This window comes from Salvelinus fontinalis, chromosome 36 (assembly GCF_029448725.1).
Source record: "Salvelinus fontinalis isolate EN_2023a chromosome 36, ASM2944872v1, whole genome shotgun sequence".
Taxonomy (NCBI): domain Eukaryota; kingdom Metazoa; phylum Chordata; class Actinopteri; order Salmoniformes; family Salmonidae; genus Salvelinus; species Salvelinus fontinalis.
In genome coordinates this window covers 15,496,434-15,518,501 of record NC_074700.1, presented here as the reverse complement: position 1 = coordinate 15,518,501, position 22,068 = coordinate 15,496,434, and the positions used below count along the sequence as shown (strand labels likewise).

At 41.1% G+C, this 22,068-nt stretch overlaps 2 protein-coding genes across 2 annotated transcripts in view; both read right to left on the bottom strand.

Annotated features, from left to right (window-relative positions):
• The window catches only part of LOC129835270 (segment polarity protein dishevelled homolog DVL-2-like), a 31,310-nt gene extending 16,289 nt beyond the window's left edge, over nucleotides 1–15,021 (bottom strand). Inside the window, exons 1-2 of the mRNA XM_055900831.1 lie at nucleotides 14,934–15,021; nucleotides 14,527–14,722 (exon numbers count right to left, since the gene is read on the bottom strand). Coding sequence (XP_055756806.1) covers nucleotides 14,527–14,687 — 161 coding nt within the window. The 5' untranslated portion in view covers nucleotides 14,688–14,722; nucleotides 14,934–15,021. The remainder of the gene's footprint in view (nucleotides 1–14,526; nucleotides 14,723–14,933) is intronic.
• Nucleotides 15,022–15,495: 474 nt separating this feature from the next.
• On the bottom strand, nucleotides 15,496–16,562 carry LOC129835816 (E3 ubiquitin-protein ligase RNF186-like). The gene has a single exon (XM_055901591.1). It carries the CDS (start codon nucleotides 16,560–16,562, stop codon nucleotides 15,921–15,923), a length of 642 nt encoding a protein of 213 aa, XP_055757566.1. The 3' UTR covers nucleotides 15,496–15,920.
• Between the last annotated feature and the right edge of the window lie 5,506 nt (nucleotides 16,563–22,068).

Below are 22,068 nucleotides of genomic sequence, written 5' to 3'. Positions count from 1 at the left end.
ACAATTTCACAACAACTACCTTATACACACACACAAGTGTAAAGGAATGATTAAGAATATGTACATATAAATATATGGAGAAACATCTAATGCAGCACTCCATCACTCTCCTTGGTCAAATAGCCTTTACACAGCCTGGTGGTGTGTTTTGTGTCATTGTGCTGTTGAAAAACAAATGATAGTCCCACTAGGCGCAAACCAATGCAGAATGCTGTGGTAGCCATGTTGGTTAATTACGGCTAGGGCTAGCAGAACCCCTCGACAACATTCCGCTGAAAAGGCAGAACACGGAATTCAAAAATATTTTTTCTAAATATTTAAACTTTCATACATTCACAAGTGCATTACACCAAATTAAATCTTAACTTCTTGTTAAATCTACCCATCGTGTCCGATTTCAAAAAGGCTTTACAGCGAAAGCACACCATATGATTTTGTTAGGTCAGAGCCTAGTCACAAAATACATACAGCCATTTTCCGGCCAAAGCGAGGAGTCATAAAAAGCAGAAATAGAGATAAAATTAAATCACTAACCTTTGATGATCTTCATTAGATGGCACTCATAGGACTTCATGTTACACAATACAGTTATGTTTTGTTCGATAGTTCATATTTATATCTATAAAAACCTCAGCTTACATTGGCGCGTTATGGTCAGTAATGTTGTGCCTCGAAAACATCCGGCGAATTTTCAGAGAGCCACATCAATTTACAGAAATAATCATCATAAACTTTGATAAAAGATACAGGCGTTATGCACAGAATTAAAGATATACTTCTCCTTAATGCAACCGATGTGTCAGATTTCAAAAAAGCTTTACAGAAAAAGCACACCATGCAATAATCTGAGTACGCAGCTCAGACACAAAAACAAGCCATACAGGTACCCGCCATGTTGTGGAGTCAACAAAAGTCAGAAATAGCATTATAAATATTCACTTACCTTTGATTATCTTCATCAGAATGCACTCCCAGGAATCTCAGTTCCACAATAAATGTTTGTTTTGTTCGATAAAGTCCATAATTTATGTCCAAATACCTCCTTTTTGTTAGCGCGTTTAGTTCACAATCCAAACTCACGAGGCGCGGGCAAGTCCAGGCGAAAGTTCAGAAGAAAAGTCCCAAAAGTTATAAAAGTCCTTAGGAAAATGTCAAACGATGTATAGAATCAATCTTTAGGATGTTTTTAACATAAATCTTCAATAATGTTTCAACCGGAGAATTCCTTTGTCAATGGAACGCAGGTCGCTCTCACAGCCATGCATGTGACCAGCTCATGGCACTCTGCCAGACATCTGGTTGAAACAGCTCTCCTTCTCTCCTCCTTCACAGTAGAAGCCTCAAACAAGGTTCTAAAGACTGTTGACATCTAATGGAAGCCTTAGGAAATGCAATATGACCCCATAGACACTGTATATTAGAAAGGCAATGAGTTGAAAAACTACAAACCTCAGATTCCCACTTTCTGGTTGGATTTTTCTCAGGTTTTCACCTGCCATATGAGTTCTGTTCTACTCACAGACATCACACAGTTTTAGAAACTTCAGAGTGTTTTTATTCCAAATCTACTAATAATATTCATATATTAGCTTCTGGACCTGAGTCGCAGGAAGTTTTAACTGGGCAGGCATTTCATCCGAACGTGAAAATGCTGCCCCATATCCCAAACAGGTTAAGCGTGCCTTGAATTCAAAATAGAATTGAGTGTCACCATCACACCACCTCCTCCATGCTTCACGGTGGGAACCAAACGTGGAGATCATTCGTTCTCCTACTCAGCGTCTCACAAAGACTTGGCGATTGGAACCAAAAAACTCAAATTTGGACTCAGACCAAAGGAGAGATTTATACCGGTCTAATGTCCATTTCCCGTGTTTCTTGGCCCAAGCAAATCTATTCTTCTTATTGGTTTGCTTTACTAGTGGTTTCTTTGAAGCAATTCGACCATGAAGGCCTGATTTACGCAGTCTCCTCTGAACAGTTGATGTTGAGATGTGTCTGTTACTTGAACTCTGTGAAGCACTTATTTGGCTGCAATTTCTGAGGCTGGTAACTCAAATGAACTTATCCTCTGCACCAGAGGTAACTCCAGATTTTCCTTTCCTGTGGCGGTCCTCATGAGAGCCAGTTTCATCATAGCGCTTGATGGTTTTTGCGACTGCACTACAAGAAACTTTCAAAGTTCTTAAAATGTTCCGTATTGACTGACCGTGTCTTAAAGCAATGGACTGTTGTTTCTCTTTGCTTATTTGAGCTGCTCTTGCCATAATGTGGACTTAGCCCTATTTGGTAAAAGACCATCTCTGTATACCACCCCTACCTTGTCACAACACAACTGATTGGTTCAAACACACTAAGGAAAGAAATTCCACAAATTAACAAGACACACTTGTTAATTGAAATGCATTCCAGTTGACTACCTCATGAAGAGGTGCTGTCAAGGCAAAGTGGCTACTTTGAAGAATCTCAATTATAAAATAAATGTTGATTTGATTAACAACTTTTTGGTTACTACATGATTCCATGTGTTATTTCATAGTTTTGATGTCTTCTATTATTCTAAAATGTAGAAAATAATAAATCAAGCAAAACCCTTGAATGAGTAGGTGTCCAAACTTTTGACCCTTACTGTACATAACGACTATACTGTACACATTCGCCAATTTAATGCCACAAAATTATGCAAATTAACCTATAGACCAATTAGCATGACCAGCCAAATGAATTTCCATCAATGTATAAACTAAAAAGCATTATTTCGCAAATGGGATTTTTTTTCTTCCTTTCCCGGACAATTAGTCTGGACCAATTTTCTTGAATGGCTTTTCTATTTTCTATGGCCAAAAGCTGGCTATTACCAGCTAACGGAAACCCTGAGACAGGTTGTGTGCGTGCGTATGGATGTTGGTGTTTGCAACATTTTGTGTGTAGTACGGTCTGCTAGGCCCACTCTGGGGTTTTGTAAGCAGCGGGTGTGGCCAGATTGTTGTGGGTGAGTGGTAGCACAGGGCCAGATTGTTGTGGGCACTGGGGAGGCATTGTCACCAGCAGGAGGCTGGCCTTGTGTGAGCGAACTTGGTTTAGTCTCTCTCACATACACACATCTCCTCTTCTTTCTTACCTCCTCTTGGTACCCCTCTCTTTCCCTCCTACCTTCTTTTTCTTCCCCTGCTCTCACTCTTTCTCCCGCCGTCTGAATAATTTTGGTTGCTCGCTCCTCTTCTTTCTCGCTCTGTGAGGACTAGGGTTGCACATGTCGGGAATATTCAGACGTAGAAACTTTGTGGGAATTAACGGGAATATATGCAAATTAATATTAATACCATTTAAAATGTAGATGTTTTTTGCATTGGATATATTTACAATATCATATGGAGACAGAAACAAACCTTTCACCTTATCATACAGTGAGGGGGAAAAGTATTTGATCCCCTGCTGAATTTGTACGTTTGCCCACTGACAAAGAAATGATCGGTCTATAAATTTAATGGTAGGTTTATTTGAACAGTGAGAGACAGAATAACAACAAATAAATCCAGAAAAAGGCATGTCAAAAATGTTATAAATTGATTTGCATTTTAATGAGGGAAATAAGTATTTGACCCCCTCTCAATCAGAAAGATTTCTGGCTCCCAGGTGTCTTTTATACAGGTAACAAGCTGAGATTAGGAGCACACTCTTAAAGGGAGTGCTCCTAATCTCAGTTTGTTACCTGTATAAAAGACACCTGTCCACAGAAGCAATCAATCAGATTCCAAACTCTCCACCATGGCCAAGACCAAAGAGCTCTCCAAGGATGTCAGGGACAAGATTGTAGACCTACACAAGGCTGGAATGGACCCTCCTTCAAGATGGCCGTACTTCTTCATTACACAAAGGAAAACCTCAACCAATTTCTAAAGACTGTTGACTTCCAGTGGAAGTGGTCCCTTAGAAAGAAGAAGAAGGTCCCTTAGAAATCTGGTTTCCCAATGAAAACTCATTGAAAAGAGTGATCTCAACAACAAAGAAATCTGAATGGTTTGTCCTCGGGTTTCGCCTGATAAATAAGTTCTGTTATACTCACAGACATGATTCAAACAGTTTTAGAAACTCCAGTGTTTTCTATCCAAATCTACTAATAATATGCATATCTTATCTTCTGGGGATGAGTAGCTGGCAGTTTAAACAGTTAGATTAAACAACTCCTTTGTAAGATAAATGTTTTAAAATGAAACATGTATGGAAACAGGTGAATTAACACTCAGTTAGCAGGCTCAAGCAAACTAAAACCCACATGGAAGCAAACACTAACTAGCAGAAATTGTTAGAAATGATATAAAACACTTTGCTGTAGCCAACTATTTACTAGTTAAGAAATCATGTATGTCATAAAATATATTCACCCCACACAGTATTGTAATCAAAACTTACCAGATAGCATGTAGTCCTTAGCTCAGACAGTGTAGTAGTGTGGGCTCAATAGCATCTCATTAGTGTGCAAGATCTTGAGAATCAGCTGTACTGTACATGTGATGGAAGAATGCACTGTGCAGGGTTGTAATTCCATTGAATTGGGGATAGTTTAACCAAAATATGCCACAAGACCTAGAATTGCCTTATGTGTTTCGCACAAAAAAAGGTTCACTGTTATAAGCTAACTTTGATGAATTTAAACAAAATTCCCCAAATTCCCGGGCTTAACTTCCCATGGAAAATTTCCGGAAAGTTTCCAACCCTAGTGAGGACGGACTCAAATTGCATCCAGAAAGGGACAGACAGATGCAACATTCTACACAGAGTAATTGTCCACATACCTCACCATTACAAACTAACAAATTACCTCCCCTCAAGCTATTTCACCAACGCACAAAAAAGCCTCAAAACACAAACATCTCGAATATTCCCTCATAACCATTACTCCTTGGCCGCACATCCCAAACAAACTTTTTTCTCCCATCTATTAATCTCTCACACATCACACCCAAAACAACCATCCACTTCCCCCACCCCTCCTGTGCATCTCTCTCGCCTCTCTTCATGTTGACTCTGCCGCAGCCAGACCCCCAGCAAATGGCATCTCTCCAACCCTAGGGTCTCCTGGTCTGCTCCACTCTGCTGGCTCTGCCCTGACTGACACAGCCTGTCTGACAGCTGGCTCGCACTCCCGGAAATGAAAACACACAAGGAACAGGCAGAAAACACCCTGATGCTTTAGTTACTTTGCTGAGGCCACAGGCTGAAGGAACAGACCCTGAGAAAAGTAGCTCGGTTTTGATTGGGTAGCTGACTTCTGAGCAGAGTTTAAATGTAACCTACTTGTAACTGACTTTGAGGTTCGTTTCAAAATGTTGCGGTAGAAGTATGGTCAGACAACTCAGTAGATGCAGGAGCACTTGATTGTTTTAGCGACTGTTTTTATAATATAAGTTGCAATTTTGTGGTGTTCTTCGTTTGAGTAAGTTTACATTTCAGAGTAGCTTACAAAACGCAAGCGGTTTTACTGCAATTAATGTGTTTAACAGAAGCCCTAGGTCTCATCAGGCAAACTCCACCACAAACATGCATTCCATTCAACCTAGGGTAGGGCACAACTGACAAACAGCTACCAAAGAAAGATGAATTGACAGTGACAGCTCTTTCAGTCTGGAGGTTTTAAATGGGAGTAAGGGGAGGAAAAAAGTATGTCTAAAGTAGAGGTCGACCGATTAATTAGGGCCGATTTCATAACAATCAGTAATCTGCATTTTTTGTGTGGCGATTACATTGCAAACCACGAGGAGACTGCGTGCCAGGCTGACCACCTGTTACACGAGTGCAGCAAGGGGCCAAGGTAAGTTGCTACATAGCATAAGACTTATAAAAAACAAGTCAATCTTAACATAATCACTAGTTAACTACACATGGTTGATGATATTACTAGTTTAACAAGCTTGTCCTGCGTTGCATATAATCAATGTGGTGCCTGTTAAATTATCTTCAAATCAAAGCTTACTTTGCCAAACGGGTGATGATTTAACAAAAGTGCATTCGCGAAAAAAAAGCACAATCGTTGCACCAATGAACCTAACCATAAACATCAATGCCTTTCTTAAAATCAATACACAGAAGTATATATTTTTTTAAACCTGCATATTTAGTTAAAAGAAATTCATGTTAGCAGGCAATATTAACCAGGGAAATTGTGTCACTTCTCTTGCGTTCATTGCACGCAGAGTCAGGGTATATGCAACATTTTGGCCACCTGGCTCATAATTAATTTGCCAGAATTATTACATAACATTGAAGGTTGTACAATGTAACAGCAATATTTAGACTTAGGGTTGCCACCCGTTCGATAAAATACAGAACGGTTCCATATTTTACTGAAAGAGTAAACATTTTCGAAATGATAGTTTCCGGATTCGACCATATTAATGACCTACGGCTCGTATTTCTGTGTTATGTTATAATTAAGTCTATGATTTGATATTTGATAGCGCAGTCTGACTGAGCGGTGGTAGGCAGCAGCAGGCTCGTAAGCATTCATTCAAACAGCACTTTCCTGCATTTGCCAGCAGCTCTTCACAATGCTTGAAGCACAGCGCTGTTTGACTTCAAGCCTATTAACTCCTGAGATTAGGCTGGCAATAAAGTTCCAATATAAACATCCAATAGTCAAAAGGTATATGAAATACAAATGGTATAGAGAAATAATCCTATAATAACTACAACCTAAAACTTCTTAACTGGGAATATTGAAGAACTGGGAATATTGAAGACAGATGTTAAAAAGGAACCACCAGCTTTCATACGTTCTCATGTTCTGAGCAAGGAACTTACGTTAGCTTTTTTACATGGCACATTTTGCACTTTTACTTTCTTCTCCAACACCGTTTTTGAATTATTTAAACCAAATCGAACATGTTTCATTATTTATTTGAGACTAAATAGATTTTATTTATGTATCATTAAGTTAAAATAAAAGTGTTCATTCAGTATTGTTGTAATTGTCATTACAAATATATATAAAAAATAAATAATAAAAATAATAAATAAAAATAAATTTATTCACCCCCCCAGCCGGCCACGGTATGGTATTCAGGGAGACAAAAACTTGGTCCAGTTTCCAAAAGTAAGAGATGCTTAGGATTTAACAAGATGGGAGGGAGAGAGAGCGAGAGATGGGGATGAGAACAGCCAGGGTGAGTTTTTTCTTTTGGTGTCCATTCATTGTAAAAGGTAGTATTCATGGCAGAAGTTATGCTTTGACCCATATGCTCCAAGGCCCTATTCCCACTACGAGATATGAAGAAGAGTGAGGGGCGGGGAAGGGAAAAGGGAATTATACTTTTCAATTCACATTACATTCTTGTCTTACCTTATCTTTCGTTGTGGCTAACAACATTCTTGGTCTACAGCTCAAATTGATCGTAAATATCACAGTAGATACACTAGCACAAAATATTCAACAATGACAAACTTTTCTTCTAAAACATATTACAATACTGAATAATGCAACCAAACCATATTACACTCTTGAATAATTCAACAATTCACAACTTGTGAATCACAAGCTTGTATTTGCAGAAAATTAAAGGGTTTATTTTCTCATCTGTAGTCATCAATCATTACATTTTAGCTTCAAGAGAAAAGCACAGTTGCTATAACAGCATGTCTTCATTAAGTAATATTAGCCTATCAAAATGAACAATTAACCCTCTCATACATATAAAAAAAGTACAGTAGGCCTACCTTACAACTAACCAGGCTTATATTTACATTTAAGTCATTTAGCAGACGCTCTTATCCAGAGCGACTTACAAATTGGAAAGTTCATACATATTCATCCTGGTCCCCCCGTGGGAATTGAACCCTGGTCCCCCCGTGGGAATTGAACCCACAACCCTGGCGTTGCAAGCCTGGCGTTGCAAGCGCAAGCGCCATGCTCTACCAACTGAGCCACACGGGACCACAGGCTTCATGCATAATCCTTACATGTGGTAAAATTGAATTACCACGATGAGCTGTTTTATATGGGAAGCACCCAAAAATGAAATACATCTTGCTTTTTCAAAGTGCACAATTAGTCCTCCTCAGTCTGATCAACTGTAGCCTACTGATAACAGCTGTAGGTAGCCTAGCGAAGCCTTTCTGCAGCGATCCCATCTGGGCCAGGGGAAAACACATGTTTTTAAAGGCTCAGCTATGCATTTACAGCGCCTTCGGGAAGTATTCAGACCCCTTCACTTTTTCCATTTTGTTACATTATAACTTTATTCCTAAATGTATTTTTTTTTTTTTAAATACCCTCAATCTCCACACAATAACCCATGCATGACAAAGTAAAAACATGTTTAGACAATTTTCTAAATGTATTCAGTAAAAAATCTGAAATATCTTATGGAAGAGCCTTCATTTCTCAGAACAAGAATAGACTGACGAGCTTCAGAAGAAAGTTAATTGTTTCTGGCCATTTTGAGCATGTAAACGAACACACAAATGCTGATGCTCCAGATACTCAACTAGTCTAAAGGCCAGTTGTATTGCTTCTTTAAATTAGAACAGTTTTCAGCTGTGCTAACTTAATTGCAAAAGGGATTTCTAATGATCAATTAGCCTTTTAAAATGATAAACTTGGATTAGCTAACACAACGTGCCATTGGAACACAGGAGTGATGGTTGTTGATAATGGGCCTCTGTACGCCTATGTAGATATTCCATAAAAATTCAGCCGTTTCCAGCTACAATAGTCATTTACAACATTAACAATGTCTAGGCTGTATTTCTGATAAATTTTATGTCATTTTAAAAATGGACAAAACATGTGATTTTCTTTCAAAAACAAGGACATTTCTAAGTGACACAAACTTTTGAACGGTAGTGTAAGTATTCAGACCCTTTGCTGTGACACTCAAATTTGAGCTCAGGCACATCCTGTTTCCATTGATCCTCCCTGAGAAGTTTCTACAACTTGATTGGAGTCAACCTGCGGTACATTCAATTGACTGGACATGATTTGGAAAAGGCACACACCTGTCTATATAAGGTTGCACAGTTGACAGTGCATGCCAGAGCAAAAACCAAGCCATGAGGTCAAAGGACCTGTCCGTAGAGCTCAGAGACATGATTGTGTCGAGGCACAGATCTGGAGAAGGGTACCAAAGAAAATCTGCAGCATGAAGGTCCCCAAGATTAAAGTGGCCTCCATCATGCTTAAGTTTGGAACCACCAAGACTTGCTGGAGCTGGCTGCTCGACCAAACTGAGCAATCAGGGTAGAAGGGCCTTGTCAGGGAGGTGACCAAGAACCTGATGGTCACTCAGAGAGCTCCAGAGTTCCTCTGTGGAGATGGGAGAACCTTCAAGGACAACCATCTCTGCAGCACTCCACCAATCAGGCCTTTATGGCAGACTTAATGAGGAGTGTCTTCCGTCTGGCCAAAGGCACAACAGCCTACTTGGAGATGACCTTCCAAAGTTTTAGGTGGCTCAGTGCAGCCGGCAGTTTCAGGATGCAACAGGCTGGTAGTGCAATTTCAAGTAAAAACTCAATAAAACATGTCTCAAATATTAGGAAATATTTCAGCTGTTTCAAAAACTTTGTTCCGCTATTACCATTTATACTGTAGGAGTGTTGGCTCAACACTGCCCTGATTCAAGGATGGCAACTGTCGGGCAAGTGTAGTGCACTACCTCCAGAGGTAGCGGTCGAGATGTAGGCTAGGCAAGTTTACATTGAGTAATGTGTAGCCGATGGTATTTTTACGAAAAGTGTAGTGCAGGCAGTGTGCACTCAATGGTGCATTCGACTGCACGTATCACCCTCTGAAGAGCCTTGCAGTCCGCGGCAATGGAGATGCCGTACCATGCTGTGATGCAGCCCGACAGTATGCTCTTGATGGTGCTCAGGGACAGGCCGAATTTCCAGAGGTTGAAGAGTCGCTGATGCACCTTCTTCACTACGGTGTCTGTATGGTTTGACCATTTCAGCTTATCAGAGACGTGTACGTCAAGGAATTTGAAGTTATTGGCCGTCTCCCATTGATGAGGATGGGGGCGTGTCCGGCTTGGTTCCTCCTAAAGTCCACAATCAGCTCCTTTGTTTTGCTAACGTTGAGGGAGAGGTTGTTTACCTGGCAGCACACCGTCACAGTGCCTACCTCCTCCCTGTAGGCTGTTGCATAGTTATTTAGGCCTACTTCGGTCATGTCGTCAGCGAATTTGATGGAGTTGGAACTGTATATGGCCACGCAGGGAATACAGGAGGGGAATGAGGACGCACCCTTGCGGGGCCCCCGTGTTGAGAATCAGTGTCTAGGAGGTCATGTTGCCTACCTTCACCACTTGGGGTGGACTATCAGGAATTCCAGGACCTAGTTGTATAGGGAGGAGTTCAGACCCAGGGTTACGAGCTTTGTAATGAGCTTATTGGGCACTATGGTATTGAAGGCCGAGCTGTAGTCGATGAGCAGCATTCTCACAGATGCATGATCCACTAATGCTAGCGATCCTCAGGCACAACTTACAAAGATGTGACAAGGGAAAGAAAGGTAAACCAAATGCAATGATGCAATAATACATGTATGTGGGTATTACTGACGATGGCTCCCGATAGTGGCAAATGTTTAAAATGATACAAATTGTAAAATAAAACAGAGAAAAGCCTGGGCATATAATCAAAACATTCTAAAGCGCATACGACAACTCGGCAGCTTCAGCCCTAAGAATCTAATCTTGTGTGTCACATGCGCCGAATACAACCGTATCGTGAAATGCTTACCTACAAGCCCTTAAATCAACAATGCAGTTAAGAAAATATTGCGTAAATGAACTAAAATATATATATTTTAAAGTAACAATAAAATAACAATAATGAAGCTATATACAGGGGGTACTGGTACCGAGTCAATGTGCGGGGGTACTGGTTAGTCGAGGTAATTTGTACATGTAGGGTAAAGTGACTATGCATACATTGCATTCTGAAAGAAATCAGACCCCTTGACTTGTCACACATTTTGTTATGTTACAGCCTTATTCTAAAATCGATTAAATAGTTCCCCCCCCCCCCCCCCCCCCCCCCCCTCAATCTACACACAATACCGCATAATGACAAAGCAAAAACAACATTTTAGAAATGTTGACAAATGTATACATTTTTATTTTATTTTAAACGAAGTCTTCTTGGGTATAACTCTACAAGCTTGGCACACCTGTATTTGGAGAGTTACTCAGATTCTTCTCTGCAAATCCTCTCAAGTTCTGTCAGGTTGGATCGGGAGCGTCGTTGCACAGCTATTTTCAGGTCCCTCCAGAGAAGAGGTCGACAGATTATGATTTTTCAACGCCGATACCGATTATTGGAGGACCAAAAAAGCCGATACCGATTACTTGGATGGTTTATATATAATATACACTGCTCAAAAAATAAAAGGGAACACTTAAACAACACAATGTAACTCCAAGTCAATCACACTTCTGTGAAATCAAACTGTCCACTTAGGAAGCAACACTGATTGACAATAAATTTCACATGCTGTTGTGCAAATGGAATAGACAAAAGGTGGAAATTATAGGCAATTAGTAAGACACCCCCAAAAAAGGAATGCTTCTGCAGGTGGTGACCACACACCACTTCTCAGTTCCTATGCTTCCTGGCTGATGTTTTGGTCACTTTTGAATGCTGGCGGTGCTCTCACTCTAGTGGTAGCATGAGACGGAGTCTACAACCCACACAAGTGGCTCAGGTAGTGCAGTTCATCCAGGATGGCACATCAATGTGAGCTGTGGCAAAAAGGTTTGTTGTGTCTGTCAGCGTAGTGTCCAGAGCATGGAGGCGCTACCAGGAGACAGGCCAGTACATCAGGAGACGTGGAGGAAGCCGTAGGAGGGCAACAACCCAGCAGCAGGACCGCTACCTCCGCCTTTGTGCAAGGAGGTGCACTACCAGAGCCCTGCAAAATGACCTCCAGCAGGCCAGCGACAGCAGGCCAGCAACTTACCTTGGCTTCTTGCTGCACTCACGTAACAGGTAGTCAGCCTGCCATGCAGGCTCCTCTTGGAGTGCAATGTAAGGCAGGTGGTTAAAGCGTTGGACTAGTAACCGGAAGGTTGCAAGATCGAATCCCCGAGCTGACCAGGTAAAAATCTGTCGTTCTGCCCCTGAACAAGGCAGTTAACCCACCGTTCCTATTAGAGGTCGACCGATTATGATTTTTCAACGCCAATAACGATACCGATTATTGGAGGACAAAAAAAGCCGATACCGATTAAATCGGCCGATTAAAAAAAGTGTGTGTGTATATATATATATCATACACACATTTTTGTAATAATGACTATTGCAATAATACTGAATGAACAATGAACGCTTTTATTTTAACTTAATATAATACATAAATAAAATCAATTTAGTCTCAAATAACATGAGAACATATGTTAAAACGAACCACCAGCTTTCATGGGTCTTCAATATTCCCAGTTACAAAGTTTTAGGTTGTAGTGCAGAAAGCAGAGCTTGTCTGCATGGTCCCCTGTCAGTCTCCTCCTCCGCGAAAAACAGACCTTATTTGAAGTAGATCAAGACATTCTCTATGGAAGACATGAACGGTAAAATAACGAAGGAACACCTTTCAAGTTCAGCCGCAAGTTATTACAGGAATTATAACGCTTCGACTATTTCTCTAAACCATATACCTTTGACTAATCCGGAAACTATCACCACGAAAACAAAACGTTTATTCCATTCCGTATTTTATCTAACGGGTGGCATTCATGAGTCTAAATATTCCTGTTACATTGCACAACCTACAATGTTATGTTATGCAAATTAGTTCGCAAAGAGCCAGGCGGCCCAAACTGTTGCATATACCCTGACTCTGCGTGCAATGAACGCAAGAGAAATGACACAATTTCACCTGGTCAATATTGCCTGCTAACCTGGATTTCTTTTAGCTAAATATGCAGGTTTAAAAATATATACTTGTGTATTGATTTTATGAAAGGCATTGATGTTTATGGTTAAGTATACATTGGAGCAATGACAGTCATTGATTGATTGTTTTTTTTATAAGATAAGTTTAATGCTAGCTAGCAACTTACCTTAGCTTACTGCATTCGCGTAACAGGCAGGCTCCTCGTGGAGTGCAATGTAATCAAGTGTTAGAGCATTGGACTAGTTAACTGTAAGGTTGCAAGATTGAATCCCCCGAGCTGACAAGGTTAAAAATCTGTCGTTCTGCCTTGTAGGCCGTCATTGAAAATAAGAATGTGTTCTTAACTGACTTGCCTAGTTAAATAAAGATTAAATAAAGGTGTAAAAATAATTTAAAAATATATATATTTTAAAAAAATAATAAAAAAAAATAATAAAAAATAATATATATATTTTTTTTAACGGCAAATCAGCGCCCAAAAATACCGATATCTGATTGTTATGAAAACTTGAAATCGGCCCTAATTAATATCCGATTTCACTGTAGAAAAAGGGGCCGCAATACATGTCGATATGATTTTCAGTTTGCTTCCATATGGCTGGTTTCACATTCATCTCCTGGGATCATAAGGAAAAACCATGTAAAACAATTGCTATGTGCATTTACAATACTAATTTAACTTGCTCTTATCAATAGCTCTTACCAATTTATAAATTATTGCTTTTTTTTAATTGGAAAAAAGCAGACGCTTTTCCCACTTGGAACTGACAGGTTTGCTGATCTTATGGTTTCCTCAAGCGTAAAATTGGTGGAATTATAAGGAAATTAAGTCAAGGTCAGAATATGTCATCTGTAAACACACCTTTAGTCGAGCGACACCTCAAACAAAGTAGGTGAATAGCATGTTATTCTCATACTTAAGTTCAAAGTCTCAATACATAGAGAAAAAAGCACATTAAAATGGAATTACGTTCCATTTACAGTCGCTTAACTTGGGTTGGAATAGGGGCCCAAGAGCAGAGCTGGCAGGGGCTCAGGGGTGGAATTGCAGTGTGTAATGTAGCCTAGTTTTATTTACACCATCCCAGCAGCTATCTAAGAAATGTAACTCTGCTCTGGGTTTCTGAGTATGCACTTTGTAGCCTATAGCACACATTGATGTATAGCCTAATAAGCAACGCAAACACTGAGAAATATTGCCATTACAAATCACATGACCCTCCCCTGGACTAGAATTTTTTTTAAATACTAAAGCCTCCCCTTGACTGAAAAAGCATGACCCTCCTCCATTTTCCTCCAGGTATCAATTATGTACATTTCTATCAATCTCTAAGAGAGAAGGCGCTCTTAGCTATGAGAAAGGGAAGGGTGTGATGTATGGCGAGAGAGGCCTAATTGAATGGTTCGCATTCTGCGCGCAGTCAGTCACCCCCCACATCCCATCCCTTTCGAAAGGCGAAAGTCACTCACAAACGTTCGTAACATTAAGGCACACTTGGAGACATTCATTGGCTCCTATTGCGCTTATAGAACTCATTCTGGGTTGGTTGATTTTCCCCTTTATCATAATTTGCCTGAAACCCACAACCCGACTCTCGCACAATCATGAATCACTAACGTTAGCTCTCACTCACCCAAAGTCCTGGTCCATAGACTTGAAGAAGAATTTGTAGTTTGGCTTGTTCAAGACCTGTTTAAAATCCAACAAAGTGATATTTTCGGCAGGAATCGGAATCTTCACCAAATACGGCGTCTCCTCCTCGTCGATGTGGTATATTATTTTGGTTTCCGCCATTTCTCTAAACCCTTTTTTCAGCTGTCCCACAGAAACTATGGAAGAGAAAGCTAACAGGCTAACGGGAAAAGGGGGTGAGGTGAAATGCTCTTACAACGCTAGCCAGTAAATTTGCACTGGCCAGAACTAACAAAAAAGTTAAAAAGTATACTTATACCACGTGCATATCCCCTTAGTTTCTATCTCCCAAAGATACAATATATCATTCTCCTACGGCCAAATGGTTAAAAACCAAGCACACCCTACCTTCACACTATCGGCCACCCACAACTTTTCCCCCACCAAAAACATACGGAGGGAAGGGGGACTCTAAAACCGTTTCTCTCGACTGTTGCAAGCCAACGCGGCGTATGACGTCGTGTATGCTCCCTTTACGTTTTTGCTAAACGTGCCCTCGTCCCCCTGTAGAGATATTCCGGAGATTTTATTCCACAATACATTTTCCACATTCACATTAGCCATAATTCATCTTCATTATGCAGCCTAAATGATTTTACACACACACACATGCACAGGGAGAGAGAGTCAAAATGTGAAACATATGAAAATATTTGAATAAATAGCCAATACAATCAAAGGTCAAATAGGGGGTGCTTATATTTGTCCTGTTTCACACATGTACTAATGGTTAACCTGTACAAGTGCTTGGTGTGAAATTCCACTCCCCCTGAGACACTCTCAGGGAGTGGGGTCAAGGCCAGGGATCAGGCATTATTGCGCAACCCTGGAGCAATTACGGTTAAGTGCCTTGCTCAAGGGCAGATCGGCAGATTTATCTCCTATTCGGATCAGGGATTCGAAACAAGCAAGCTGTTGACTGGCCCAACACTCTAACCACTAGGCTACCTGGCGCCCCAATGTAATAGGTGCTCCTAGATTAGACCACTAGAGGGAACTCTAAATCAGTGCATAGCCAAACAACTCAGAACTGTCTATATATAATTTTCTCAACAATCGGAACTAGACATGTGATTATGAGACTGTATGCATCAACCTTTTATATATTTTAAAGATATGTCATTTACAGTTGAATTGAAGCTAACAGGACGTTTCAAGGCTACGTTGGATGTAGGCACGTAGTTCAGTCTAGATCTTAGGCCATATTCAAATATTTTGACAATACACCCTTCCTTCCTTCCTTCCTTGAGCAAGGGGGAAGGAAACAAGGAAAGACAAAAGGAAGGAAGGCTGCATGTAAAAGTATTGGAACAGGCCCCTCGGTTCCTTCTCCCCTTAGTTGCGGAAAAACCTGGGCCCAAACACCAGTCCCACCACGCAGGTCATCACAAACAACACCCAGAACACCACGGCCAGGGTCCTCCTGTGGTGCTGCAGCACCTCCACCTCACCCACCAGGCCCACACCTCCACCATGGGGCCTATCGCTTGGGTGCATCTGCTCCACCCTTAGGCTCACTGTGGGCAGGATGATGAAGCGGGCGTCCCTGCTGGTATCCAGGGAGAGGACCACCCTCTGGGTGACGGTGGCCAAGTGGGCAGCCATCGACACGGGTGTGCAGAAAGCCATGGGGGGCAGTTGAGCCAGAATGCGGGAGTTGCAGGGCAGGGTGAGGGGGTCGCCGGTCTCCAGCAGGGTGGGGTGGCGGCAGAGGGGGCAGAAAATGGCAGTGCTGCGAGGGCTCTGGGGATCCGCGGGTTCAGCTGGATACGGGAACAGCTGGATTCTCTGGAGGCACTCGGTGCAGAAGACGTGGAGGCATTCCAGCATGCGAGGACACTTGCCACACTGGTTATACTCGTGGTAGCAGATGGGACACTCCACCTCTGTGGACTCACCCGGCTCAGAGCCGAGTGCCGCTGCTTCTGCTGATGCTTGGTCCCCCTGGAAGTGCACTGGTTCTGGAGGCTCAGCCATCGTGAGTGAAAGGGAGAGATGGAAGTGGGGATGGGAGTTGGGGGGGAGGGGGGTGGGGTTCAGGGTCAGACTGCGTTTGGGGTGGTCAGATGTTCTTTGCTGCAGATGTTCTTTGCTGCAGATGTTCTATGTCTGCAGAATATGGAGGAAGATATTATATAATACATATTGATTATATTCTGATACAGTATTACAGTTCAAGTGTTTTTGGCTATCGTAACCTAACCTTTCAGTATGTGTATAACAGAGGGGAAATAAAATGGGCCTAGGCCTATATGGGGTACAAATAGTCCATCTTAAACCTGGTCCTTGGGGTTTTCTGTTCTGTTTCAGCTTGGTTTATGACGAGATTCCTAAGCCCTTGAATCACTGGCTTCAGTTAATTACCAAATGAAGAAGAGATGTAAAGCCTGCCCCCTAGCCCCTAGCAGTGGGGAGCAGAGGAAATGGAAAGCCTGACTGCAGGATCCACACTCAAACTGATATCCCTTTCATACTAAGACGTTCTTCCGCCAACTTTCGCATACTGCCAACTTTTTTCTGCCTTTTCCATATATCTGAAAGCTATTGCCGGTATCAAAGCCAAAACTTTTATTGCCGCCTAATGATCTAGTAATCATTTCGGTAAACTTCTGCCTACGGCTTAGTATGAAACTTAGCCATAATGCTGAGGCGGCATTGGCACGCACTATGCTATTTAAACCAGTTAAATGTAACTAATTGTAAGTCCCCAAAGTAATTATTTATTATGAGAGGGCCATAAACAATAACTAGTAATGTTGCATACTCCAAGAAAGTCTCACTTTTTTGTAATTTAAAAAAATTAATTGCTGAGGTGTATTCACTTGAGGACACAGCTCAAATACACAGTACAAATATGATAAAAATATGAAGTATTTTATATGACGTATTTCCTATTCAACAGAACTGTATAAATACCGCTTGAAATTATTTATATACTTCCTAAATATAGTATAATCAGATTATAACATTTCATCTTCCTTATAACTATAAAATACAGATTTGTATGTTTAGTGTTTGTAAGGCCTGGGTGTCGGAGCGTGGAGTCAAAACGCAGGAAACAGCAGGTGCCAGTACAAAATGTTCTTTAATGAACACGGGCAAACTAGGCCACCCTACTAACACACTGGGTGTACTATTTAACCAGCCCCAGACACGGGAGGGGGGGGGGGGGGGGAAACACAGTCCAGAAAACACGTAGCACCAAAAACAACACCACTACTTACAAACAAACAATCCCGCACAAAGAAACGTGCCGGCTGGCTGACTAATGAGCCCAACTAATTAACCCTAATACACAACAGGTGAACCCAATAACCACATAGGGAGGGGGAGAAAAGGATCAGTGGCAGCTAATAGGCCGGTGACGACGACCGCCGAACGCCACCCGCACGCGAAGGAGAGCCTGCCTCGGTCGAAGTCGTGACAGTGTTAGAGAAAATGTGCATATTTTCTAAAGGTCTCTCTTGATCTGTACCAGAACACCCTGTATATAGCCTCGCTATTGTTATTTTAATGGTGCTCTTTAATTATTTGTTACTTTTATTTCTTTTTTTGTTGTATTTTTCTTAAAACTTCATTGTTGCTTAAGGGCTTGTAAGTAAGCATTTCACTGTAAGGTCTTACACCTGTTGTATTTGGCGCATGTGACAAATAAAATGTGATTTGATCAGAACATCAGCCCCCATCACTGTGAACGTCTCACTGAGCTCTATTTTAGCTTCCTGAACCCATTAGGAACTTCTCTTTCATCTCATATTAATCTTGTCTATCTATGACAGTTTTTTTTTTAATCTATAAACTATTTGAGATGAATCGCTATAAATCGATCTCTGAATCTGCTACTGTGATGAAACCACTCTCTCCTACTGCGCTATGATGTAACGATTGCAGGCATGTGCACAAATCGATTTATAAAACAAAATGTTGGTCCCCTAAACAGGGGACTTTACAATTTAAGAGGCTTTAAACTTGATGGTTGCGAGGCAACGCCAGTTAACCATCGTCCTGCCACTTCTCCCATAACCCACCACTAAGGATGCAATGTTTTCCTAACCACAACTGGATGGATCCATTAAGAATTACTGTGGGAATAACTATCACTGAATGATGAAAATATTGGCATAAAGTAGGCTAATGCAATTGAAGGCATACTATCAAATTGTTGCTTACTGAAACGCCCAAAGTCATCCAATCATTGTAATCCATTTCAAACAATAGCCTACCCGCCTACAGTCAACAAGATTATAATTTCAGTTTGTGCGCAGTTTTCAGATTGGGACAGCGCCATCGCTCTGCTTTGAGACAAGCATGGGGGCTCTTGATAAATCAATGTCCGATTTGTTTTCACTGAATCTCTGTTTGCATATTGGTTAGGCTACAATTAGGCTGGGAAAATGTTAGCTAAATTGAGGCGAGTGCTGCTCTTGCCTAGTTGGCTCATTTATTAGAACATTTTGCCTGCATGTTATGTAGTTTAGTTTAGCTAGTGGATTATTTTGCTCTTCACTCACAGTCGTTTAGTAGCCTAGAACTACTCCCAACCAAAAGCCCGTGACTTCAATCAATGTGATTTTGTTTCACTGATCTCCTTCTGTATACGCTACTTGGTTAATTGGTTTCTGGATGGGGAAATAATGGGCAAATAAGTGGAGGTGGTATAGCTCATCTATTCGTTTGCTCAACTATCACTGATCAGGATCATTTAGCATGCAATAATTTATCCCAAATCAAGTGTAAGGCTATTATTTTTGCTCAATCGAGTAAAGGCAGCTACAAAAACCCGTGGTTGTGAAATATGAACAGGATACTCGCACGCGTTTGAAGATAGGATTGCAATTTATTTAAAAAAAAAAATGTGTCCCACATTTTGTTATTTATAAAACAACAACCCAATATTGTTAATCAACCAGGTTGTCGCCGAAATAGTTATAATATAATAGTAGTCTTACGTTTTTAAAAATTGTATTAATGCCAATACTGTTTTCTATGCTTGTTTTCACTTAATACTTTGGGATACTGGTAATTTGTCAGATTTTATGAGGGTTGCCAGATTGGAGTAAAATTCTGTATTTGTCAGTTTAAAAAATATATATTATTACAGGGCTGTGAAACCCATAGCCGAATGGCTTCAGACTAACATGAGGTAACATAATTCAACAAAAAATATGCCATTCTATAGTTTTGAAAATACATTTTTTAGTTTCTTAGCACCTGCCAAAACAAATTAATAATGTTGATTTTTGATGGTGTATATTCAATAGATTTATTAAAATAGATGCCCCCCAACATCTGCACACCACTACTGCCACTTGTCCCTGGCATTTCAGCCTGCACATGGTAATTATAAAAGGATTATGCAGGCATAAGGTGGTAAAAATGGGTCTGTTTGTAAGAGGGGTCAGATAAACATGTCCCTTTTCTTCTCTAGCAGTATAATAGCAGTATAAGCAGTATAATAAGTAAAAGGTAGAGAAGTGGAGGTGGAAAAACAAAGTAGGACAGGAGCTGTGAATAGAAGTGATTACCGGGCCCGACACTCTCTCTGTTCCTCTGTGTGTTGTTGTGTTTGGTTGCGTTTCAGGTATTTCTCACTGTGGGCTAGTTAGAATGCTGATGCACCAACAACACCAACGCAACGATCATACAAGGAATAAGAATGCCCTCAGCACTACTGGGTTTGTTTAAAATTCCACTGATAGTTGACTAGTGAAATAGAGATTTGAATCAAGTAAACTGCCAAGGATCTCCTCCCAAAGTGTTGTTCCACTGCTGCACAATAGGACCAATGAACCACAATATGAAAATCAATTGTAATATACAGTACATGATGGAAAAGGGGTGTGCTGTACTCATCTGATATTCCCTTAGGTGTCCATGTGTTTACCTCATAAAGATCAAACTGTACTTTCATAAACAGCAGCCTCTCCATTCACATGGGATAGAGCAAGGCAAGCCATACTCAACAGGGCAGTTGCCTAGCAATAGTGGTCTATTTTGTATTGGGCCCCAGGAGCAGAGATTGTAAGAAACATGTTTCCATGGGATTGGTCTATCTGTACATGTCACACTTGTATTTGGTTCAATAATCTCAATACACATTCCAGACAAATTTGGTCAACATTTACCCTGTGTAATTTGCTTGACAACAATGAATGACTTTCTCCAACTCCTTGACATCCACAGTCAGAAATGGTATACAGTGCAGCATTACAACAGAATGGCAAAAATACATACTGCATGATGTCACAACTGCTATGATGGCCTGTATATTAATATATTGCCATACTTGATCTACTGTATGTAGTTCAGTTGATATGAAACCACCATGGGAGTTAAAGTCACCGAGAATTCATAACCATGTAGTGTGTGGGAAGATAACAAACACTTACCGCCTCATACACTCGCTGTCACACACCCCTCAGATAAGGGTGAGCTTTGGCGTTCTTATCCACTACCAAAATTCTCACCGGACACATCATGGTTCTCATTTACAGTAAAAATTAACAACACACTTCGTTAATCTACCTCTCTACCTCTTATTTATACTGGCTCGCTCTCCCTCTGTTTTCTTTCACTCCATATCTCCTCTCCTCTCTTGCTTTACCCATGCCTTGACATCCTCTCCTCTCTCCTACTGGAGCCAGGGTTATCTCCTGGTTGCCCTGACATTAAGTCATCTCTAGGTTGTGGTGGTAACTGGTAACCAGGGACATGGAATAGAGGTAGAAGCCACCTCCTATAACCCTGACACTTCTCACAGTCCTCACAGTACAGTATTTTGTATGTACATTGTCTTTGTCAATGTACAGGGTATTCAGAATGACAGTTGTGAGTCAAATTACTGTGGATATCATTCAAGTGTGGAATACATGTTTTCTGATTTTGGGATATCAGTTCAAAAAGCAGCGACCTGATAACTAGTTGAGTTACTGGTGCTGGTCTAATGGAACTTATATGATGTTTAGTCTTTCTATCTGTATATCTGCAAGACCCCAGGAAACATATTGCCACACATGCTAACATCCTCTCTGAAATATACTACATGACTAAATTATGTGGACACCTGCTCGTCGAACATCTCATGCCAAAAACATGGGCATTAATATGGAGTTGTTCCTCTTTTGCTGCTATAACAGCCCCCACATTTCTGGGAAGGCTTTCCACTAGATGTTGGAACGTTGCTGCAGGGACTTGCTTCCCTTCAGCCACAAGAGCATTAGTAAGGTCGGGCACTGATGTTGAGCAATTAGGCCTGACTTGCAGTTGGCGTTCCAATTCACCCCACAGGTGTTCAATGGGGTTGAGGTCAGGGCTCTGTGCAGGCCAGTCAAGTTCTTCCACACCGATCTCGACAAACCATTTCTGTATGGACATCGCTTTTTGCACGGGGGCATTGTCATGCTAAAGCAGGAAAGGGCCTTCCCCAAACTGTTGCTACAAAGTTGGAAGCACAGAATCATCTAGAACAGGCCTGGTCAACTCC

What these genes read in the sequence shown, in the direction of transcription:
- LOC129835816 (XM_055901591.1), bottom strand. Translation starts at nt 16,562, where the DNA reads ATGGCTGAGCCTCCAGAACCAGTGCACTTCCAGGGGGACCAAGCATCA.